The sequence below is a fragment of the Falco rusticolus genome, chromosome 1 (assembly GCF_015220075.1).
Source record: "Falco rusticolus isolate bFalRus1 chromosome 1, bFalRus1.pri, whole genome shotgun sequence".
Lineage (NCBI taxonomy): Eukaryota > Metazoa > Chordata > Aves > Falconiformes > Falconidae > Falco > Falco rusticolus.
In genome coordinates, this window is record NC_051187.1 from 7,208,441 (window position 1) to 7,225,904 (window position 17,464).

Sequence of the window (17,464 nt, forward strand, 5' to 3'; positions counted from 1 at the left end):
CAGAGATACCAGCTTAGTTACTGTCTGACTCTTCTGGACTCTGCTTTATAACTGGGGCAGGGAAAATAAGAGGTTTAAATCATTTTCCCAATAGTTTTCTGCTGTCACTTGGTGTCAAATGCCTCCGCTCACATAGTTCGACCTGAGTTTTGGAAGGGACACCGCTATAGTTACTAAACAACTTACGTGTCTTATTAGAACAGAAAGTTGGAAACATAATTTTGAAGAGGCAGACGACTTATTCTTCCATTTGAAAAGACTGTGTAAGGATCAATAATCCTTTACTTTTAGCAACTGAACCTGATGATCTGACAAGTCATAAAAAGCAGGACAGACAAAACAGAATGAGAGCTGAACTCCAAGAGCGGGTTTTGGTTTGAGTAAATGGACAGCAACCCTCCATTAAACACACAACATGAAAGGAGGGTGTCAGTTAAGGTAGCTGCTACTGTCAGTAAAAATACATACTTTCTCCAGGTCCTCCATCTTAATTGCAAGCGCCTGGATGTCATCTCCTTGCAGAACACACGAAACAGGCTCAGGCTCTTCTGCAATTGTTGAGGAGGACAGCTCACATGCCTTTTCCTTCTTGTCTGAAAAAAGAGATGAAGAGACCTCCTCTTCAGTCTCCCAAGGAAACCCCATCTTCCTCTTTCAGCCTGGTTATTAATTTCCAGCTGAACTATGTTTTGGGTGGTTTTTTTAAGGTTGCACAGAGCAATTAAATTCAGCATCTCTTGTTATTGGAAAATGAAACTCTCAGAAGCTACGAGGACCAAAGTAGGTCACTAGGATTCAACTGTCTCACGCTTTATTCTCAATGAGAGAGAACGGATGAGATAAATACAGCCCCTGCTTCCCGCAGGTAGAGCAAATTCCTGAAAGTTTCTACTCCGGCTGCAAGTGCAAGCACACAGCTCCCCGGCAGAGCTGCACGACGTTCACGAAGCACAACCCGGACAGCAATCCATCGGGATTCCAGAGGCTCCTACAGCCATTTTCCCAAATAGCTGTTAAAACAGCAAACCCCTGCAGAGCGGGGGACAGGCCGCAGTGGGGCACAGGCCGCAGTGGGGCAAGGCCGCAGCTGGGGCAGCCCCACCGCGGGGGTCTTTCTCCCCTTAACCTGCAAGCCCCTCCAGCTGAGGACTGGCTCCTTGACACGCGTGGACCCCTTCCAGGTTAATAAAATAATAAAATAACAAAAGGGGGGGGCGCTGCGCCGGGAAAGGGCTGTCGGTGGCGGCGCCGATGGCCGGCTCGGGAGCGGCGGGATCCCCAGGCCGTGAGAGCGAGGCCCCGTCTAAGCTGAGGGGACAAGCCAGGCCCGGGGCCCCGCCGCCGCCGCGCCGGCGAGGGGGCCGTACCGGGGGGGAGCCGGGCCGGGGGTCCCGCCGGGCCCCAGCACCGCCGCTGCATCCCGCCGGCCGGCTCCGCGCCCGGGCGCCATGGCAACCCCGTCCGCGCACCACCGAGAAGCCGCCCGCGCCGCCTAGAGCGGCGCAGCCCGCCGCCGCCCTGCGGCACCACTTCCGGAGAGAGGAGAGGCACCCCGGCCGCCCGCCCCGCTACGGCCGAGCCCCGCGCATGCGCAGGGCGGCAGCGGCCTGGACCGGGCGGCTGCGGCCGTGAGGGGCCGCCCGCCGGTGCCCACCCCACGCCCCCCGCCAGCACCCAGCTCTCGCACTTTATTCTCCACCGCCGCCGCTGACAACCTCCGCGACCCCGCTGGGCCCCGCGGCGCCGTCCCCCGTCGGGCTCCTCCTCGGGGCCCCGCTGCCGCCGCCGGGCGCGGCTCCCGGGGCCCAGCGGTGCTGCAGCTGGCAGAGCAGGTCGGGCAGCAGCGAGTCCAGCAGGGCCAGGCCCTCCCACGTGCACCGCAGGCCGCTGGGGACAAAGCGGCGGCTGAGCCCCGGTGCTGGACGGGACCCCCAGCCGCCACGGCACCCCGGGGCTCACCCGCCATCCAGGACCAGCCAGCCCTGCTCCTGCAGCGTCCTCGCCTCCCCCGGCGCCCCGAACACGGCCTGCAGGCTGAGGTGGGGGGAGAACTGCCCCCAGCGCTGTGGGCACAGGGTGAAGTGTGACCTCAGCGATGGCTGTTAGGGTGCCGGGTGTCCCCAGGCTGGCTCCTCACCTCGTGCGTGATGCCCTCGTCTGTGCGCAGTCCCAGGGCGAGCACCTCCTCCAGCCTGCGGGCACACGGAGAGCTGCAGGGCAGCACGCAGGGGAGGTGGCAGGGGGAGGGGGGCACCCCGATACTCACTGCTCCAGGGGGCTCAGCACCACCCGCCTCCTGGTGCCATGCCCCTGGCTCTGCACCTCCCGCATCCAGGCGCCAGGCTCCAGTGTCTGGACACGGGCCTCCCGGCTGCAGCCACCCTCACCCCACGGCACAAACCGCCCGTGTGCCCCTGCAACAGCAGCGGGGCACAACAGAGTTCAGGGGGCACACAGGGCCATGCATGCCCCCCCACCAGCCCCCTGTCACCCCAGCTTACCCGGCCCCACGCCGATGTACTGCTCAGCCCGCCAGTACGAGAGGTTGTGGGTGCTGAGGGCGCCCTGGGGGGGAGCATTGCATGGGGTGAGGGGGGGCTGAGCCTGCTGTGGGGGGTGGCATGGCACAGTGGGGCATGGTATGGGGGGACACCCACCTTCCTTGCAAAATTGGAGACCTCATAGTGCCGGAAGCCAGCGGCCACCAGCATGGCACGGGCTGTCAGGTACATGTCAGCCAGGAGGTCCTGGGGGGGCATGGGCAGGGTTCCCCCCCCAGACTTGTGCTGCCAGTGCTGTGCCCTGCTCCAGCGTCAGCTGGTATAGGGAGATGTGGTCGTCGCAGAGCCCCAGCGCTGCCTCCAGCCCCTGGGCCCAGGCATCCCGGCTCTGCCCCGGCAGCCCAAAGAGGAGGTCAAGGGAGGTTCGGCCAGGGAAGAGTCCCCACGCTGCCTCCACAGCCCCCCGCGCCTCCGCCGCCGTGTGCTCCCGGCCCAGCAGCTGCAGCTCAGCATCATCCAGCGACTGTGGAGGGAGTACAGTGGCAGCAGGGGACATGGGGGGGTGTGGGGGACGGAATGAGGGAGAGCCCCTCTCACCTGGACGCCAACGGAGAGGCGGTTGACACCGGCTGCCCTGAAGCCAGCCAGGCGCTGTATGCTGGTGGAGCTGGGGTTGGCCTCCAAGCGTGACCTCGGCACCAGCAGGGAGGTGGGGCAGCCCCCGCCACAGCCTCCAGCCACCGCCGCAATAGTGCTGGGGCTGGCCAATGCTGGGGGTGCCCCACCAAAGAAGACGGAGGTGACACTGTAGGGTGACAGCAGGGAAGATGTGGGTGGGCACCAAAGGGCCCCACACCCCCGGAGCCCCCCATGCACCCACCTCTGCACCTGGCTGAGGCGGAGCAAGGTGCGCGCCTCCCGCACCAGGCAGGCACGCACGGCCGCCTCATCCACAGCCGGCACCACGTACTTGTTGAAGTTGCAGTAGGAGCAGCGCTTGCGGCAGTAGGGCCACTGCGGGCATGGGGTGCTGTGGCGGTGGCTGTGACCCCACCCCTGGGCACCACCCGACTCGGGGGACAGCCCCAGGCCCCCTGGTGGGCCCCAGCACTCCCCACCTGTCCACTCGCACAAGGGGCGCGACTCACGGGTGCTGCCCCCTCATGTGCATGGCTTGGGAACCCCCTCAGCGCCCGACACGCGCGTGGCAGGGAGCCCTATGTGTGCCCCATGCGCGTGCAAGGCTGGCACACCCACCCCCGAAGCACGCAAAGCCCCAGGGTCCTGCATGCCCCCTACGTGTGCAAGCCCCAAGGTCCCACATTCACCCCCCACAGCGTGTGCAAGCCCCCGAGCCCCATGTGCACCCACATGTGTGCAAACCCCGCCCCCCACACGTGTACAAGCCCCGCCATCCCACGTGCACCTTCCCACGTGTGCAAGCCCCAGACCGGGCACGTGTCCCATGAGTGCAAGCGCCGGGGTCCCTCCTCCCATGTGTCCAAGGCCGGGGTCCCCGTGCACCCCCACGTGTGCAAGCCCGCGGTCCCCCGCTCACGTGCACGTAGAGCGCGGCCGCGGTGGGGGCGGCCGGTGCCGGTGCCGGTGCAGCCCCAGGGCCGCCCCCGCCGGGACGTGCCGCAGCGATCGCCGCCGCCAACGGCCGCCACCCGCGCGCCGCCATGTCCCCGCCACCCGCGTCCCGCCCCGGGGCGGGCCCGGGACTCGTCCCGCCCCCCGGGGTCGGGCCGTGCTGGGCGGGGGGGGGGCACAGAGCGCTGCGCTCCCGCCGGGGCTGTGCGAGGGTCCCGGCCCAGTGTGCACCCGCCGTGCCCGCCTGGCACACGGGACCTGTCCCCGCAGCACTGGCCCTGCACCCGTGTCGTCACAGCTGTGGCCCCGCAGCCCCTGTCCCCGCAGCCCCTGTCCCCACAGCTGTGCCCCTGCAGCCCCTGTCCCCACACATGTGCCCCCACAGCCCCTGTCCCCAGAGTCCCTGTCCCCGCAGCCCCTGTCCCCAGAGCCCCTGTCCCCACAGCTGTGCCCCTGCAGCCTCGCGGGGCCAAGGGGGTTTCCTTGTGGGAGCTGCTCAGTGTTTCCGCGGAGGAAGCTGTGGTGTAACTTCACGCAGGATTGTGCAAACCCAGTGCGGATGCTCCCAGGAGTTATTTTTTCCTTAATTTGCTCTATTAATAGCCACGGAGAAGTTGGAAATGCCTATGACAAAGGCCATGGCTGCAGATTCCTGTTTCCAGGCCAGGAGTGGGTAGTTCGGGGTAACCCACTCCTGACGTAACCCACCCCTGACGTAAGGCTCCCAGGAAGAGCCCCCGGCCGCCGGGAGTTCCCGAGCTGGCACCCAGCGCTGATAAGAGCAGGACCCAGGTCCAGCAAAGGACAGAAGCCCTGGCGCCTGCCGACAGCCTCAGACCCTTGCTGCCAGCCATGAGGGTCAGCCCTTCCCCTCCTGTGAGTATTTACAGCCAGGGCTGCATCATCCCAGGGGGGTGGGATGGCCATGGGACACCGCCAGAGGTGACCTGGCCGGCAAGGGCTGGATGCGCCCCGGGAAGGGGATGGGGTGGCAGGGAGAGCCTCCCAGGCTCTGATGGTGTGGCATTGCTGCTGGGACAGGAGCTGGGTTTTGGGGAGCAGGGAGGGGGTGGCAGGGGCCATGTGCCACCCGTGACCAGCGCTGGCTGTGTTCCTCAGCAGTGTGGCCACCCACGCAAGCCAGGGCTCGCTTCACCTTCATTCCTCACCAGTGAAACCTCAACGATGGTGAGTACACGGGGTGCTTCTGGGCAGCTTCTGGGCAGCACGGGGGTTGTGCAAACGGGGGAGCTGTCGGAGAGGAACGGGAGAAGCTCCCCTCGCTGCAGGTCTGCCCTGCACCTGGGTTACTGCTGGGGGAAGCGAAGGCGGGTAAAAATCCTTCCCTGGACATCAGACCTAGAGGTCCACTGCATCCCCCAGGTCATGGGCTGCAGCTGATGCACTGCAGGTAACAGCTCCTCCTCCGGGAAGGAAGGGTTACAAGGGTCCTAAAAGAAGGGCAGGGAGGAGACCCTGCTCCAGGGTGGGCAGAGATGGAGTGAAACATGCTGACACCAGCCCCCAAGCCATTTGGGAATGGTGGGGGAACTCGCTGGAGACACCGTACAGACCGAGTCTGACACGAACCGTCCCGTACGGGTTTTTTCTTTCAGAAAGCAGGCACGAACAGTGGGCTTGTTGTCCACCTTGTCTGCTTCCATGGGTAGAGACCACAGTCCAGCTGGGAGATCCAGGATCGAGACCTCGCTGACGCTTCCCCTTTCTCCATTACACCATTTCCCCCACCCACCAGAGGAAGCCCCCGCGGCGAGGTGGGAGCCCAGCCACCCGTCCTGCTCGGGAAGGAAGCAGGAGGGAGACAGCCGGCAGGTTGGCGAGAGTCGGCAGCAACCTTATCTGCTTCCCAGCTGGGGTGGGACACTTCTGCCGGCAAGGAAGAGGAGCTCTGCTCTTCCACTTCTCGGAGTAGTGTTTCATGGTTGGGAGGTACCAAATAACTCCCGTAAAATACTGTCCCGGCCATGCTCTGCTTCACACTGCTGACGGGACAGGAACTTTGGTATTTCTGCAAAATCCTTACTGTCTGTCTTGTCCAAAACAATGAAATAAACAATGCCAAGTCCACCTTGGAGAAGTTTCTTTGGGGGTCAGAAGGCTGAGGGGAGGTGTGGGAACAGGGTGAGCTTTTCCAGCCGGCTTTAGGGAGCCCCTTCCCAGAAAAAGTCTCTCTAAAGCCCCTGCCCCTTGCCTCAAGTTCATCAGCAACATCCAATCGGAGAAGGTGTTCACCTATGTTGGGAAGCCAGGCTAGCCTGTTTTGACTTAAAAATATCAGTAAAATACCTACCAGCATCTGTCCAAGTCCTCTAAAATGTCTGTAGTCAAATTGCTCAAAGACATGCAAGATTTTAAAACCTTCCTAAGGTCTTCCAGTAACCAGACAGAATTCTAGAAATAAGCATCCCTTCCTCGCACCCCAGTATTTCTGTTGGCAAAGAAACAAACCCAACTGGGAAAAAAGGCGCTCTGTTTTATTAACGAAAAGTGCCATCAGCCTGACGTCAGGGGGAGAAGGTCCCCGCGGCATGGCCCAAGGCACAGGTGAAAGGCAGAGCAAAGCTGGCTGGAGTGGGGCTGATTTCCTCGTTTTTTTCTTCTGCCTTCCTGAGCTCAGAGCTGAAGATGCTTCTCCATCTGCTCCCTCAACCTGTATTTCTGAATCTGGAATAAAGTGCAGCGAGGAGGTGGAAGAGAGACTCAGACAGGAGATGGGACAGAGGACCAGGGCTCCTGTCCTGCCCCAGCCCCCCTCTTACCTTGCCTGAGACGGTGAGCGGGTACTGACCCACAAACACAACGTACCGCGGGATCTTGAAATGGGAGATCTGGGAAGAGAAAACCAACTGCTATGCAACCTGCCAGCAATGGCAGAGCCAGCCCAGCTGGTATCACCCGAGCTGGGATCCCCAGTTGCTCTAAATCCCCGGGCTTTCACCTGCCAGTCCCCAGCAGGTGCTGGGTGTACTGGTCTGGCAGGGAACTGAGGACTGGGAGACCCACCTTCCCTTTGCAGAAAGCTTTAATCTCTTCCTCGGTGCAGTCCTGCCCAGCCTTCACTCGGATGCAGGCGCAGATCTCTTCTCCCATCCGCGAATCCTTCACACCAACCACCTGGTTGGGACAGATGGACAGCGTGAACCCTGGGGACATCCCTCTCCTCCCGCTGGGTACATGCGCTGGTGCACAGCGTGAGCCCTGACCGTTATCATGGGATGCTGGGGTTGTGTAAGGCAGTTTTTGTTGCTTGCCCATCCCACCGGTGTTTTCTACATGACATCAAGCCCTCCTGGAAGGACTTCCTAACTGTTTGCCAGAGGAAAGGTGGCAGAGCAGGCTGTATGCCCAGACGTCAGCACCTTCCTTTGGTTTTGCAAAGTCACTGGAGCCAAGGCTGAGTCAGACCAGCCAGGCAGCAGCTCGTCGTGGGTGCAGCATGGACCTGTCATCTTCCTGCGTGCCTCTGCTTCCCCCAAAAATGGGGCAACAGGGTTCACGACCAACAGGGAGACCTTTGTGCTTTGGGATCTCCAGATGGAATGGCAGGAGAGGGATGGAGTCAAATTATGGAATTATTTGAAACCCTTATAATCACAGATCTTAGCGGACCACTGCCTATGACACCAGGGGATGGGCTTCCCAAGCCTGATGTCTCTGTAAAGTTTGCTCATGCTATTTCACAAGAGTCCTGCTGTGATTCCCCGCCTTGAACAAGGATCTCAAAATCCTAGAGACACGTCGATCCTTTTGAGTCCAGAGCAGTGACATAAAGCCCTAGAAACTACATAAACAAGGCTGGTTTGCAACCCATCTGCACTGGGACTGTTCCAAGGAGAGATGCTAGCCTGGCACAGGCACAACACTGACTAAATAACTGGTTTATTTATGGGGAAACTTGTCTGGCACAAAACCTGGAGGAGAACAATCCCAGCAGATTGGGAGCAGCTGCTCAGTGCTGCAAATCATCGCTGTCTTGTGAAGGGGTGAAACTAAGTCTCACTCCTCATCTCCAGGGACTCGTTGAAGGAGTCTTTTTGGATTTAGGAGTTTAGTAATTAATTATCGGTAAAAGCTGTCCTTCCAGACTGCTTTCCAGGTCAGAATTTCAGAGGGAGCTATGGAAGTGGACAGGCAGTTTAAAAACTGAAGAATGACAGTCACCACTTTGCAGACGTGAAGCTGGTGCATGAGGGGACTGCCCGAACCCATGCACCCCATGGCAGGAGCTCTGCCTGCCCCTTCAGCCTCTCCCTCCTGCTTATCAAATAACATTACACAAAAGTTGATGCTGAAAACAGGGGAAGACAACCGGGTCCCAAGCAGCAGTGCCAGCAGCTTTGTGTCCAGGCTTCCCACCACAGGAAGCATCACTGCTCACCCACCCCACCTCCTGCTTGCTCACCTGGATCTCCTCAACCTTGGGATGGGTGTGGAGAAACTGCTCAAGTTCTGCTGGGTAGATGTTCTCTCCTCCCCGAATAATCATGTCCTTGCAACGGCCTATAATTTTGCAGTAACCATGCTCATCCAGGCTCCCGAGGTCCCTGCAATGACACCACACTCCTAGTCCCATCCCAGCTGGCTGGTGGGACGGCTGATGCTCCCACCCAGCCTGGTCCGAGCTCTGGCTACAGCCAGACAACGCCATGGGCAGCATCCACACAAACACCAGGGCTCAGGGGGAGGCAATTCCTGCCCCTGCGGGGTACCCCCACAGCCCCTCCATCACACCGGTAGCCAAGTGACTCTCCCCACCTCCAGGGGCACTTGGCACCGAGGGCTCTGTGCTAAGAGCTGTTCTGAAGTGTCACGGGCAAATCAGGGGGCTAACTTGGGTCAGTTTTCCCTACTTTGGAAACGACAGCCAAGGCTCTCCTGCACACAGCCGTCCCCACCCAGCATCACTCCGCAGCATAGCCGGGAGGAGCAGGGCTGTTGCCCGACTCACCCTGTCTTGTACCACCCCTCAGCAGTGACCACCTCATTGGTCTTGTCAGGGTCATCCCAGTAGCCCAGCATGACGCAGTAGCCACGGATCTGAATCTCCCCGGCAGTGTTCAGAGGCACACGCTGCCCTGTTTCTGGATCCTCAATTTTTGCCTGCAATGAAAGAGAAAAAGGGCTTAGCAGGGGATGGCTGAGCCAAGCGTGACAGCACGCCCCAATGCCAGCGCCAGGCAGGGAGGATGGACTGAGGTCTGACGTGGAGCAGGTGGGGAGGGTCACGGTCACCTCTGTGTGGGGAAGGATGCACCCCACCGTCTGAGTTCTTCTGGTGATGCTATCATTGGGGAATCCCATGAAGGTGACGGGGCTGTTTTCTGTGGTCCCGTAGGCAACCTGCAAACACAAGAGCAGAAACATGCCTCAAGGGGAAAGGGAACCACACAGCTCCAGGCACAGGAAAGATGAAGCTACTGATGACCACAGGGGAGAGTGGGCTGGGAGGAGGATGCTCACACGAGTCACTCAGGTCACAGGCAAGCACTGCTCTCCTGGCCTGCGTACGGGGCTCTCCAGACACTCCTGCCAGAGTCCTGGAGAGACAGGAGCTAAAGCAGCACTGCACCTTCCTGCCTGCCACAGCTTTCCTCAGCTCCATCGCCGTGCTCCTGACCCCCACCCCCCCTGACACTTCAGGTGGCATGTAGTTTTGACACCCCAGCTACTTTTCTTGGAGGACCCCAGGGTTCGCCCTCCTCTTTTTTAACCTATGTCTGTCCAAGCCCTGTCCTGTTGACTCCCTACCATCTCTGCCAGACACCGATTTTGCCTTGGTGCCCTTGCAGCCATCTGCTCCCGGTACTGATTCACCTTGCACCTTCTACAGCTCAGGCCACATTGGACATCGCTTCGGAAAAACCTTGGAGCCAGCAGTGGGCTCCTGCGGGAGATGGCGTGTCCCGCGGCACGGCTGCTTGCTCCAGACCCTTTTGTGCAGACATCAGCTCCTGTAACCCTCACAAAGGGATCACGAGGCTGCAAATGCTCGGCACAGCTGCACTTACAAACCCAAAGCCTCACAGCAGGACAAAAGCTTCTTGCTGCTAAACCTCCCTCAGCGCTAATCCCAACGGCAGGCTCTGAGTCACCTCAGCTGAAGGTCAGTTCTCCTCGGAGGAAAATTCCAGCTCTTTATGCCCAACTCAGTGGCCTGCTGAGACAGCAGGAGCCGGGCAGGAGGTGCTCTGGGCAGCTCTGAGCTGCACCAATGGCACCATCGCTGGGATTTCTTCTCCTCCAGCGCTTGGGAGCTGCATTTCAGTGGTGGGACATGCTGGAGCACCGCTCTGGTCTCTCTAACCCACTCAGCATGTCGTGTGTCATCGGGGTTTCTCTCCCTCCCACTAATGCATTGGTGGTGGCTGCTTTGCTGGGAGAGCACAGCTGGGAAAGGGCCAATGTGGGAAGCATTTGGTCCTTTCTCCTCCGCATCTTCAGACTGACACATGAGCAGCTCTGACCCTCCAAACTGCAACAGGGCCCGACTGCCTTCCTACAGCCTTGGCACCCAGATCTGGATCATGTCTTTAGAGCAAATGCCCAAGCTCCGCTGCTGGCTGCAAGGGCAGGTCTGCACGGTCAGGGCTTCTGCACGGTGCTTGCCAAACTCCAGGCACTGCGTCCAGAGTTAACGGGGGGCTTTGCAAAGGACCACGATGAGGCATCCTGAGCAAGCATGCAGATATCCTGAATGAGCTCTGCATAGCACTGGTGGGAGTGCTTGGTGCTTTCTGCCGCTCAGGGCTGCTGAAGAACCTCATGTTGGGCACAGTCTGTTGTAACGGCCGATGCTCTTGTTTGACTGCACCAGGGTCAGGGTGAATCTGAGCTGGAGATTTGCAGGAGCTTGCTCTTAGCTGGGAATGTGCAGGAGACTGTCCTCAGGATGCTGCAAGGACCATCTGGTGCAAACTGCTCTGCTAGGAGCCTGGCAGCCCACAGGGAGCGACTGTAAATAGGCTTTTCCTACCAGACGCAATGATAGCTTCCCAGCCGGGGTGGAAACCTACAGCGTCTAATGCTCAGACAGGATTTCTCTCCCACCCACTAATAGGAGTCCTGTGGCTGGATCAAATGACTGACAAGACACAAATCCAAGATCTTAAACACTTATTAAAAATCCCAGCGCCTTTGTTTTTTTATTTTACTCTGCTGGATGAATTGCAGTGTTGGTCCCAGGATCCCAGCCAAGCCCTGAGTCAACCCTTTCTGCCTCTCCGGGTCGCTCCAGCAGTTTAATTGGACACAGCAGCAGGCAGCTCCCTGGCAGGACGATGCTGCGGGTGCTGCGGTTCACCAGGCTCCTCCAGATGCCTGGCAGTGTGCCACCTACCCCAGGCACCAGCCGGCCGTGCTTTGGCCTGTGGCTTGTCCCCATAAACACCCTCACACTCCCAGTGACGGGCTTCCCGACCCGGCCCAGAGAGCAACGTGGGTCTGAACCTCCAGCATCCAGCACGCTGCCCGATGGCCGCCTTCCCCTGCCAGCCTGCCTGCACTGGCACCGCACTCTGCCGCCAGACACCAGGGTGTCGCTCCTGACCTTTCCAAGGTAGTATTTCTTTTCTGGAATAGTGTTTTCCCCAGCTGCATTCCCAGGAGTGAGGCAGGGGCTGAAGCAAGCCCTCACACCAGTGCTGCTGCCCTTCCTGACCTTCGTTTGACGTGTGGAGCATCCTCCAATGGCTCCGTCGTCAGCAGGAGATGAAACTGCTTCCACAAAACCCCATACACCAATTTAAGCTTGGAGATATCCACAAAGATTCATAGCTTTCAAGACCCAAAGGGACACTTAGCATCTTCTAGCCTTGTCATCTGGTATAATTCAGTCCAGAAAACCTCACCCAATAATTTCTGCATCAGCTCCATAATTTCCACTGGAGCTGTATCTAGTGTCAAAGCAAAGATTTTCAGAGTCAAGGAGTCCAGCTCGGACCCTTGGCTTTGAGAAGAGCTACGAGAGCACAGAATATAATTAACTGTAAAGCCTGTTTTTTTACTGCGAGGACCACATATGAACCCCCCCAACACCCAGCACACAGATCTGTCCTGCCTTCAGCAATGACAAGGACAGCTCCAAAACAAACCGCTGCTTAACTTACTCCTACTGACAAGAGATTCATTCTTTGTGAATCCTAAGCCTCTGTCTAAACCGGGAATAAAAAGAACATCTTAGCAGAACTGTGTTTTTCACAGCATATTTCAAAAACATTTCCTGCTAGAGCTGTTTAAACACTGGCCACTGTGGAATAGGCAAAACAGCCTGAAGAAGGAAGCGTCTAAAAATTAAACATAAAATAAAAACAATCAGACTCCAGTCTCTTTAGTAAACATTTGGGAGGCGGACCGATCTGGCGGGGAGAACAGGGACTCTGAAGACCCTGGGTTTTTCCCAGCCATGCTTGTTATTTACTGCATAACTTGGAACGGCTCACATCAGCTCTCTGCTTCTCGGTTCTCCCCAGCATTCAACAGCAATAAAAACACCCACTGCCCTCCATGTTCGACTGCTGCTGAAAGGCTGAGATGAAAAAGCTGATTTCACTACCACCAGTAACCCCAACGGGGCTATACTGGGTGGGACTGGAGCAGAAGGAGGGCATGAGGTCCTTGGAGGGAACCCCCTTGGACCTGGACGATGCTCAGGGAGGATCTTCACGCCCCTCGTCACCACCCTCTGGTTATGCCACGCTGGAGGATGATGGCAGGGCTGGAACCACCAAACGAAAACCTACAGAAATGGAGCTTTGCTGAAGACAATATTGGCCTCAGAAAAAAGCAGCAAATTGACCATGAAATAATAGGGATTTTCAGACTTCAAAGAGGGTGTAACGAACAACAGAAAGCAGACTGGCAATCCAAGGGATGTGCTAAGGGACCTCTAAGGGGCCCTTTGAACCCCTCGCAGTGTAACATGCCGGATGGATCTAATTATCCCTAAATCCATGCTGAGCGTGTTGTCTGTCTCAGATATCTCCACCAAAAGTCAACCCCAGCCATCCTCTTCACAGCCAGCTCCAAATCGTTCTCAACTGAGCAAAAATCTTCCCGCCCTGAGCTGCTCACTATCCAGATCACCCGAGTTTTGCTGTGCTTGGGGGACATGCATCTCCTTGCCTTGGGGATGTCCCGCTATCCCAAATTGTATTGGAATATTCCTGAACCTTCAGGTCAACTCTGCTGCTGCAAAAAACAACCTCTGATCACGTCCAGCCTATGTCACACTGAGATTACATTTCCCATCCCAGCAACAGTACCATCTTTGTGTCAAAAACGACGGGACACAAACAAGCAGGTCTTGTAGGACAAACCTCCAAGGGTGGCCACCCTGCTGGCATTTCTCCCCACCCGGAGAGGTGCCAGGCAGTCCCAGTTTGGATGGGGCTTAGAAAGTTCCCAAAAATATCAGGTGCCCAAAGCACTGTCTTTGTGTTGGAGCACGCAATGGCTTTGCCTCTGGAGGAGACCACTGCAAAAATGGCAACCCAGCTCGCCAGGAGACTGCCACCGAAAATTAACCTCCTGTTATTGTACAGTCAGGACAAGCTGTCCTCGTGGTCTGGAGTTAAAGCTACCTCTCTTCTTCCTGGGCTGAGCAGAAGTCTTGAGGCTTGCAAGTATTTCCCCAGTCCTGCCAGCATTTCAGAAGCACTGCTCAGCGGCAACCAGTGAAGGCATGTGCAGTTACTTACTGGTTTATCCACAGCTTGATAAAAGGTCTTCGCTATGTAATTAACTCCATCCTTCCTGGCACTGGGTGCCAATGCACTTAGGAAAAGTGGAATTAAAAGGAAGAGTGAGAGGAAACGTGCAGAGGCAAAATGTCTTGCAAAGGTAGAAAACCACTGGTTTGGAGGTACCTGAATGCTCAAAGCTGCTGGAGAAGGAAACTCAGCAAAATTCCAACCCAACGGATTTGGAGAGCTCAGCTCCCACTGAAGACATGGCTGGAAATCCAGGATTGTGCTGCTTCCATGCTGCATTTTAGATGTTTTCACAGCACATTCCCATAGCTTCTGCAGCTACTGAAACCATCTACTCGTCAGGTCCTCCTCAAAAATGAGGTGGGATGGGGAGGTCTCACTTTGGCCAAGGACAAGCAGGGAAGTTCACAGAGTGATAGAACACTTTGGGTTGGAAGGGATCTTAAAGATCACCCAGTTGCACCCCCCACCACGGGCAGGGCCCCCTCCCACCAGCCCAGGGTGCCCCCAGCCCCGTCCAGCCTGGCCTTGAGCCCTGCCAGGGACGGGGCACCCACAGCTGCTCCGGGCAGCCCGTGCCAGCGCCTCAGCACCCTCACAGGGAAGGGTTTCTTCCCAATATCTAATCTAAATCTCCCCTCTTTCAGTTTAAAGCCATCCCCCCTTGTCTTATCGCTAAGGGCCCTATTAAAAAACCTGTCCCTAGATTTCTTGTAAACCTCTTTCAGTATTGAACGGCTGCTATAAGTTGTCACCATGCGGAGCCGATTTTCCATGGTGAGAACAGGAGACTCACGGCGGTGAGCATTTGGGAAAGTCAGAAGCCTTGCATGGATCAGTCGTGTCCCACAAGAAAAGAAAGCTCCACACTTCTCCAGAGCCCACAGGAGCTGCAGAGCGGCCAGCAGCCCTGGGCAGGCAGCAGGGGGATGCCCGGTGCCTTATAGGGTGGACATGGCAGGGCTGGGGAGGCAGTAAAGGCTGAGTGAGCTTCACAGGAGGGGCCAGCAGCTGCTGGGATCAGGCAGAAGGGAAGGGTGGGTGGACATCAACAGGGAGCCAAAATGGCAAGATATCAATGGGCGGAGGCCATGCTACAGTGGAAGAAAACCATCAGAAGGAAGGAGGTGCACCCACCACCATCTCCTCCAGCTCGAGCTCATCGAGCAGCCCAAGCCTCCCACCACGGTGAAGGGTACCCTTTGAGCACCTCAAATAGAAGCAGTAGCTCAGGTCTGAACTCAGAGCCCCAGGTGCTGCTGTTTCTGATGGGATACTTGCATATCACCAAAAGCCAGGGATTTTTCAGGTACTGCCTGGAAGAGAGGGGGGACCAAGGAGACCTTTTGGGGCTCCCTATCACCCATCCACCCAGGCTTCTCATACACCACCCTGGAGGGTGCTCCGTGCCTGGGACAGCCCCCTGGGACCCTGCACAGCTTGCACCTTCTCCCACCCTGCTCCCTCCCCAGCACCCAGGGCCAGGCAGGGGCTCAGCTTCCCAAGGGCTGGTGCTGTGTGGGCTGCACACCAGGGCAGCACGTACACCCCCTGGGGTACCCCCCCAAGCTGCCAAACCCCCAACCAAAAAAAAGGAGTCCTGCACCCCGAGGCCAGGTACACTGCTGCCGCTTCAAGAAGGCGACTGCTGGTGTGCACTGACACACAAAACCATATCTGGAGCCCCTTAAAAGCTACAGAATCTGACTTAAGTGGGCAATGGAATATTTTGATATGGAGCTGTCTTGATATGCCAGAATGGTTAATACTGACAAAAATAAAGATTAAGCATGGAAAAGACCATCTCCAATGTTGTATCAAAGCAGGTCTGACCTTCAGCACCAAAGAAACACCCCAGATCTATATTTATACTGTTTCAAAAACTGTATTTATTTGCTCAGCCCACAGCGCCTCCAAGAAGGGGGGAAGGGGAGTCCAGCATCTGTAAATTACCAGGCACCAGGAATGTTTCCAGAACTGTTAATCAATTAAGAAAGAGAGGATGGCAGGATAATCCTGCCTCTTCTGTGATGGTCCCTGGTCCCTGGGGACCTGCAAGGTAGGGGGCTGGATGGGACCCAGCTCCCTGCGGTATCCCACCACAGCAGAGGGAACACCGACACTGCTGCCATTGTCACCGCCAGCCTGCGAGCCACCCACGAGCGGGACCCAGGAGAGCTTTTGAGGATTGCTGGACGTTTGCTGGCCGGTCGAGGGCTGTGAAACCCGGTGTGGGAAGACCAGACCCCGCCAGCGAGCAGCTCAAAACACAAACAGCCGGGAGCCCAGAGGCAAGGTGCCAGCTGCGGCAGATGCCAGCCAGCTCCCACCACAGGAATGTGCTCACCGAGGCATAGAAATCAAAAAACATTAGGGGAAAGAACTTCCTTTTATTCAACATTTGTGCCTGGAGAAATGGAGCCGAGAAGCAGACACCTTTCCCCCAGTAGCACTGCCCTGCTGTCACCCCACCAGGGACCAAAAATAACCCAGCATCCACCTAACCTCTGCTGCAGGCACTGGGCTGGCAGGGAGCCCACGGGGTAGGGACAGCTTCCCACCTTGCACCAGCATCGTGGCAGCGACATCATGGCACCTTCACAAGGAAGCTACGGGACCTATGGCCACAGCCATGGCACACACATCCCTGCAGGGAGAGAGTGTCCCTGTTCCCCAGCATCCGCAGTCTGAACCAGCAAAGCGATAAAGGGTGGAAGAAAGGGAAATGTATCCTCAAAGGAAGAAAGAAAAGAAGATGGTTTGAGGTCTGGGCAATTTAACCTCTGAAAAGGGTCTTGTTCCAGAAATACACGTGGGTGGGATGTATTTATGGATGGAGTTTGCAAGGCCCTCACCAGCTTTGTGCTCCAATCTGACCCACGCTGGCAGAAATCTTTGCAGAAGGGGTTCGCTGTTAGCTGGTATTTTTTGCAAAGAGGTGGGAAAACCAAGAATCAGGCACCAGCTGTGCTCGGGGATGGAGCACAGATACGCTGCCTGTGGCCAGCAGAAACAGGCTGGATTTTCAGTCTCACCCATCAGTTGCTCTTGCACATTATAACTGGTACGTAACTGTAGGAATTGTTCATCAAATGATTACAAATAAGACTGAAGTGGTTGAATCTTCTCTAAGAAAAATAAATAAAAATCAATCCACAGATACAAGATGATGCTTTTTTTACTTTTCCAGTCATTCACCCAGCTCCCCATCTGAGCTTTACAAGCAGCACACACTTAAGGGTCACTCAGTCCTGATCAAACTGGAGGAGGAAAACACGGAGGGTTCTTCCATCTTCCTCCTTTTTTGCTGTCTCAAAGGTCCTCACCGAGATACCCAAAGAGCTCCTCTAGAGATCAAAGCATGTGCATGACCATTGTGGTGCCTACTGTATCAGGCAAAAGCAAAAATACCATTGTTTTGATCATTAAATCCTACAGTAATGACAGTAATGAGTGCTGCAGGAGGTCCCTCCAGCAGAAGCCTGGAGCTCCTATGGTGAGAGCATCTCTCTGGAGATGAGGCAGGAGAAACCCTTCGTGCTGAGGCGATTGGCGAGGCCCCAGCTGCTCGACAGCAGGGCGTTGCACCTCTAGGCTGACAAACATTGGAAGGCTGACATGGCCCAGTTTGCAATCAGGTCC

General features: G+C 57.0%; 2 protein-coding genes and 1 long non-coding RNA gene across 5 annotated transcripts in view; 1 reads left to right on the forward strand and 2 right to left on the reverse strand.

Annotated features, from left to right (window-relative positions):
• Positions 1-789: 789 nt before the first annotated feature.
• RSAD1 (radical S-adenosyl methionine domain containing 1) lies at positions 790-4,185 on the reverse strand. The gene is given in 14 exon segments (XM_037407416.1): positions 790-1,029; positions 1,688-1,887; positions 1,960-2,063; positions 2,138-2,192; positions 2,267-2,414; positions 2,502-2,565; positions 2,658-2,777; positions 2,779-3,024; positions 3,099-3,185; positions 3,187-3,213; positions 3,215-3,238; positions 3,240-3,306; positions 3,382-3,515; positions 4,060-4,185. Coding segments are annotated over 13 exon segments (1,401 nt in total). The 3' UTR covers positions 790-1,029; position 1,688.
• Positions 4,186-4,633: 448 nt separating this feature from the next.
• LOC119153491 lies at positions 4,634-6,182 on the forward strand. 2 transcript variants are annotated; one of them, XR_005106157.1, is made up of 3 exons: positions 4,634-4,970; positions 5,214-5,282; positions 5,711-6,182. It is a non-coding gene; the product is annotated as an uncharacterized LOC119153491 (long non-coding RNA). The 2 variants fall into 2 exon arrangements; XR_005106158.1 differs by having other exon boundaries at positions 5,217-5,282.
• A 386-nt stretch (positions 6,183-6,568) lies between these two features.
• Positions 6,569-17,464, reverse strand: part of ACSF2 (acyl-CoA synthetase family member 2) — a 37,543-nt gene continuing 26,647 nt past the window's right edge. For both annotated transcript variants that reach the window (XM_037407446.1, XM_037407436.1), the window contains 6 exons: positions 9,348-9,455; positions 9,064-9,215; positions 8,518-8,659; positions 7,119-7,229; positions 6,875-6,943; positions 6,569-6,779 (listed from right to left, as the gene is read on the reverse strand). In XM_037407446.1, the coding sequence (XP_037263343.1) occupies positions 6,729-6,779; positions 6,875-6,943; positions 7,119-7,229; positions 8,518-8,659; positions 9,064-9,215; positions 9,348-9,455 (633 nt within the window). In that variant the 3' untranslated portion in view covers positions 6,569-6,728. The remainder of the gene's footprint in view (positions 6,780-6,874; positions 6,944-7,118; positions 7,230-8,517; positions 8,660-9,063; positions 9,216-9,347; positions 9,456-17,464) is intronic.